The sequence below is a fragment of the Lagopus leucura genome, unplaced genomic scaffold (genome assembly GCF_019238085.1).
Source record: "Lagopus leucura isolate 7727_CA_CO unplaced genomic scaffold, USGS_WTPT01 Super-Scaffold_73, whole genome shotgun sequence".
Taxonomy (NCBI): Eukaryota; Metazoa; Chordata; class Aves; order Galliformes; family Phasianidae; genus Lagopus; species Lagopus leucura.
In genome coordinates this window covers 64,403,663-64,409,698 of record NW_024962252.1, presented here as the reverse complement: position 1 = coordinate 64,409,698, position 6,036 = coordinate 64,403,663, and the positions used below count along the sequence as shown (strand labels likewise).

Below are 6,036 nucleotides of genomic sequence, written 5' to 3'. Positions count from 1 at the left end.
GGAGAGAAATACAGTGGGTGTGTGAGGAAGGAAGGGGCTGGGGATGGAGCTCCTTCCCACCACCCTGCCTGGCCCTGAACCTCCTGCTTCCCATTTTCTGCATGGCTATTCAGGGCCAAATTCTGATATACACCCCTAGCATCCGGCAAAGTGAATGGATGTTGTGGTTTTTCCACACAGCTGGTATGAGAGTTTTTGGCCCACAGTGTTTAGCTATGGGTTCCTGGCTTTGTATGTTTCTGCTGTCCACAGCATAGAATCATTGACTGATTTAGGTTGGAAGGGACCTTAAAGATCATCTCATTCCAGGCATGTGCCCATTTGCAAGGGAAGCCCATTATATTGTTCAGTTAAGGTGAAGTTGCTAAGGTATGTGAAGTGCTGGTCTTTGTTCAGCATCTTCCTTTTGCAGTTGGGACTGCAGAGGGAGAGTGACTTGCTCAGCCACACAATGGCTCAGCAGTATATCTGCAGTCATCTCTTAACCTCCCTCTACATCCAGAACCATGCAACCAACTAATATTGCATCCCTGGGGAGAACTTGCTCTGTGCAGCTCTGGCCTTTTAACCTTTTAATGCTCTTCTAGTTTAAGGTCTTTGTGGCAAAATCCAGACTGAAATTGCTGAATGCAGATGTCACAAATTGCTTTTCAATATGCTCTGGTGATGCCTAGAGCTGCTGACAAGACCTGAAAAAGCTGCATTTTAAAAGAAGGTTTTTCATCTGGACGAGCTTTAAACTGCCTTCTCCCTAGTTCAGCATCTGTTCCCATGTGAGTGATGAACTGACTAGCGCTTTTCCCCCCCAAAATGGGCTCATAGCCTGCAAAATTCTTTGCCAAAAGGTGAAAGTAAATATTTAAAAGAAACAGGATTCTGGAGAAGTTGGAAAGCCTCATCCTATGGCTATTTTCTAAGAGAGTTTAAGAGGAAATGAGCAGGATCCTCCATGGGATTACTGCTGTCATCTCTCCCAAGCAGTCTGTGGAGGGGACTGCTGGACACGGGATCTGGGTGAAAGGGACTCTACCTCTTGTATTTTGTGACAGGTCCTGCGTCCTAAGGGACCACTGACTGCCCACCCAGTGGGAGAAAAGCAACCTCCTAAAAAACACCTGGAAAAGTGCACTGCTCCCACAAAGCTGCCTTTGACAAAGCAAGCAAACCAAAAACACATTTAGGAAAAAATGAGGTCTTCTGGTACTCACCACCAGAGTGACAGAGAACTGAATGGAAAAATCTTCCCTCCAGCTCTGTGACACATTCCTTGCAAGCACTGCCACAAAAAATACTTCAACTCCTCTGAGCTTTAATATAATGAAGATGTGCCAAAATTGCTCTGGGCAACTACATCTTTATTTGTTTTTTACCTTCTTTAAAGTGTGTTTGCTTGAGTGTTAATATCTATGATTGGATATTGGAGTTGTATTCCTCTTTTAATGACTGAAATGTCAGAATATCATATCACGGATAATGTTTTTCTTATTACCCTCATCCTCCTTTCACCCTAATTTCTGCAGATGTCTCAGGTTGCTGCCCTGCAGTTAGTGACTAGAAGATGTTACTGGGCAAATTATATTTGATAGTTAATTTTGATATCGATATTTGATTAATCACTACATCTGTTCCTGTTAGCACAAATGTCTATTATATGCCAGCTTTTGCCTGAAATGCACCAAAACAATCATTGATCACCAACAGTATTGAAGAATAAAAATGCTGATGACCATAAATGTAAACCCCAGACCAGCCATGACTAGGAGTAACTAGATGGCAGGTGCCACTGGGATCCCTGGGGCTGTGGCTGTGCGTCCAGTTCATTCTACATGTGATGGAGACATCGGCAAGGAGAACGTGGCCTGGCATGTTCTTCCTGGTACCTCCCAGGGACAGCCTCCTTCTGCCAATTCAACCCTGATGAGCTAGACATAGCATGATTGGACACAAATTTGCAACTCTTTCCTTACCGCTCACAGCCTGCCTGTTTATTTATCTTCTAAATTCAAAATCCCTGCAATAAACAGTGGGTAGCACACAATAGCATGTTTACCCTTGCTTCTTTTGTGAGCAGATTTCTAAATTGCCTCTCGTGATGACTGTGTATTGCACTAGTGCTCCCAGTCCCAGGAGACCTCACGCTTGCCTGGCTTTGCTGCAGGGTGTTTATCAGAGCAGATGGTTTTGCTCTCAGAGGCTGCATTTTCCCTTGCAGGAGAAACTGTCAAGGCCCAGCACTGAGCAGTCCCTGAAGCAGGCGTGAGACTGGAAGGTGCCTGCTGGTGGGAGCAGGGAATGGAGTGGGGACAGAGCTGCTGCCCTGTAGCAGAGCAGAGCCAACAGGGCAGAAGCAGAGCATGGCAGGCTGGATGCCATCCCTTCTGCTCACAGCTCATCTGAACCTTTAGCTTATTTTAAACAATTTTTTGCTACAATTAAAAAAAAAACCTTAATGAGCTCTTATTCTGCTTTCCTATCTTGTATAACAGCATGAGCTAATCAGGCAGTTTTATTAACAACCCCCTTCTTGCAATGATTTTCTGCACTTTGGGTGCACTTGGCTTTGTTATACCAGGCAGCACTTGAAGAGATGACTATCCCCACTCTATGAATGAGGAAGATGAGATAGAGAGAAGGTATATGACTAGATCAATGCCCAACAGCACTTGCAGAAATAGGCGTGGAAGGCTGTAAAACTCAGAGTTGTATATGGTTGGTTGTTCTTCTTTCATGGCCCCAATACTAATTCATTGCCTGGCACACTGTACTGGATGGGAGCATACACCTCTGGTAAGGTTCACCTTCCGTTCTTAATTATTGCTTATGAAATGAGCACTAACAGGGCTCCACCACTCTTGAAAAGATATTGTGCAAACTATTAGCTAACCTATTACCAACAGTTATGGTCATTTAGGCACATCAATGTTTGTTCATCTGACACTGACTCTGCATATGGAAAATGCTCTGTGATTGCAAAGCAGCTGCTTTTGAAGTGTTGTATTTTAAGGCACTTTTTAAAAAAAAACAAATGTCAAAGGAATGCCCCCTCAAGCCTCTAAAAAATTCAAGCACACATATTTTGACTAATGTCTTGCCAAAGTTTGTTTTTAATTGACTTTTTTTTTTTTACATTTAATTACCATATAGAAGTGCAGAAACGCAAGTCAAACCACAAAAATTCCCCTATTTTGTTACACACTCAAAATAAGTTACAGTAAAATTGTCAAATGCGTGTATTTTTTAATAAACTGGGAAACCCTCTATCTTGAGAAGAGACAGTTTCATCTTTGCATCAAGGCCACTGGGCAATAAAGCTATTTCTCTGGAAAATTTCTATTCTTAGATTAGGGGAAGAACATAGGGAGATGCTGTTTCTCAAAAAATAGTAACAATATGTGCTCAGTAAAGCAACAGGGGTAACCACGAGGGCTTCCAGAAAGATCTGACTCATGCAGCAAAGCTCTTCCACCAATATTCTGGAGACAAAGTTTTGAGAAGGAGTTCAACCTCTTGAATTCCACAGGCCCTAAACTTAAAGTGTCTTTGGGTGCTGACCCTTAGAGTGCTCCTAGGACTCACTTCAGGAGTGCCAAGCATACTCGTCCTTGCTGGTACCCTGGGAATTTGGGTTGATGTATGAGGGCTGGACAGACAGCATCTCAAAAATCAGTTGCCTGCTAATGAGTTGCCACCAGTGATTAGCTGATCATGAATTTTTAAAGTGCTTCCAATTATGAAGGCATTGCCCACCTGATCCAGTCACTGTGCACAACATGTCTTTCCAGGAACTTTAATGGCCTTTGTGAGGGCGTTCTGGATCTGACCTCAGGGACAGAAGTGCACAGCCAGTCTGTGAGCACATGAAGGATTTAATGTTTCAATGGCCTTGAAGGCAAATCTTGTTACTTCAGACTCCACCCCAAGGCTAAGTGATAAACTATGGAGTGGAAGGCAGTATGATTCCAACAGGGGTCAAAATGATGTCTTGGGAAACAAGATTGAGAAATTGTGAGCCAAAGAGACAATGATATATAGTCACCTAAATCCAATCAAGTCACGAGCCACCAAGAATGCTCTGACTGGCTTCTGGCTTCACCACAGCTCCCCACCTGTTCACTTCAGTGGGTAAGAGAAAAGCCTCACGCAGAGGTGGGGTTTGATCTGGCTGTGATGGCTGGTGCTCAGCAACCACCTGATATTACAGCACCAAGAGGAAAGTAAGCCTTACTGCTGGAGAAATCACAGCTGTAGCAGAAATGGGGACTGTGATGAACAGATGAGGAAATGGCTTGCCTCAACAGTACTGGCTTGGCTTCCTGCTTGAGAAGTAGATACAAAAACAGGTATCTCTTACTAAGGGCCTCACTAGCCATGAGCTAAATCATGCTCCAAGCACCAGTGCATTTACTGTATTTTTTTTCCCATCCTGTCTGGACAGACGATTATTTCTCTACCTGTCTCACTCTCTCCGTGCAGAGAGGAGATGGCTCCAATGTAGCTTTGATGAAATCTAGAGGAAGAGAAGTTTACTCCTATTGCTCTACAGCATCCTGGCTGTGATTGGTGAGAGTGGTTACAGCATGGAGATCCTCAAAGGACCCACTTGCAGTCCAGCTTCTTGCATTTAATTTGATATGACATTCTGATATTGCCAGCTCTGTTGTTTTATCCACTGCCTTGTGATAGCTTAAGATTTAATGAGACTTTGGAAACAAATGATTACCTGAACATCTTTTTTTTTTTTTTTTGTAGCAAACTCATTTATGATTTTCACAATAGAAAAATCACTTTGAAAAGAATCCAACTTTCTGTAATTTGGTTTTTTTTTTTTTTTTTTTTTTCAGTTTCACATCCAAACTGATTGTCTGGGAAGAGCAAAGGGTGGGTACTATGTCACTTGTAGGGTCAGAAAGAATGCAGCTAGAATGAAAGGCCCTTTGGGTTTCTGTAGGGAATTTCTGGGATTTTGAAAAATAAGCAAGTTTGTCATTAACTGCCTTTGTTCACTTTGTTTTATTTTATTTATGCTGCAGTTATGTTTGTTGATGCACTGGCTACCTTGTCTGGCCAACTGCTTAATTTCACTTCACCAAATGTGGGTTTGTAGAGATGTAGGAGCAGATGGATACCTTTATTGCAGTAAATCTTTTTTACAGTGTTTGCCTTTGTTTATTATGTGAAGAAAGGGACTCTGAGGGAATCCAGAAAGGCAAAGATTTCAAAGACTTTGCATATTACTCTTGGAATACACACTGCAAATCTGGCCAGGGCCCCGTAGCTCCTGCAGCAGTTATCTGGGAGGTGTGCTGCTGGACATCTGCTTTGCATCAGGAGGCCTAGAGCTAAACAAGCCCAGTGCAGACAGGTAGGCCGGACTATCAGCCCTGTTTGGTTCAGGCCTTTGTCATTAGATCAAAAACAGTTCCCTTATACGTGATGTTTTTTCCTTCTAGTCCTTTTTTAGAGTCTCGCTGGATGTATTCTCCCTGTACCCACCATCCATTTCTTTCAGATCTATTAAAAGAATACATCACTGAATAGATAAAGATATATGGCAAAGTCAAAGGTGACAGCAATTGCTTTAGTATATATGCATATATATATAGCTTTTCCGCTCTTTTGAAAAAGGGTTTTAAAAAGACAAGGAAAAAAAATCAAACTGCAGAGGACCTGAAATCTTATGGTGGACTGATAGCATCTGTTTCAGCTTTGATAAAACACAGTGTAACAACTCCCAGAGCAGCCAGTAAGGATGGGAGATGGAAACCTCCCATGGATGGAACCAGGTGCTGCTTGCACCTGGGTTCACTTCAGATCTTCGGATTCACCAGTCCAGCTCTGCAACCACTGGTGTACAGTGTCCCAGAAGCCTTCAGTACAAGGAATGGCATCGTTCTTTGCCGGGTCCTGGCTCCTGCTGTAACAGCCAGGAACCTGAAATATGAAACACAGATATCATGTGACATGGGAATACCAGTTCTAGAAAGAAAAACACAATTTCTGGATGTGATCCTAATTCCCATTAGTTCACAGGGAGTG

At 42.9% G+C, this 6,036-nt stretch overlaps 1 protein-coding gene across 1 annotated transcript in view; it reads right to left on the bottom strand.

The window, feature by feature from the left end:
• Positions 1–5,641: 5,641 nt before the first annotated feature.
• DISC1 (DISC1 scaffold protein) overlaps positions 5,642–6,036 on the bottom strand; it is a 249,596-nt gene continuing 249,201 nt past the window's right edge. Inside the window, exon 14 of the mRNA XM_042884448.1 lies at positions 5,642–5,931. Coding sequence (XP_042740382.1) covers positions 5,870–5,931 — 62 coding nt within the window. The 3' untranslated portion in view covers positions 5,642–5,869. The remainder of the gene's footprint in view (positions 5,932–6,036) is intronic.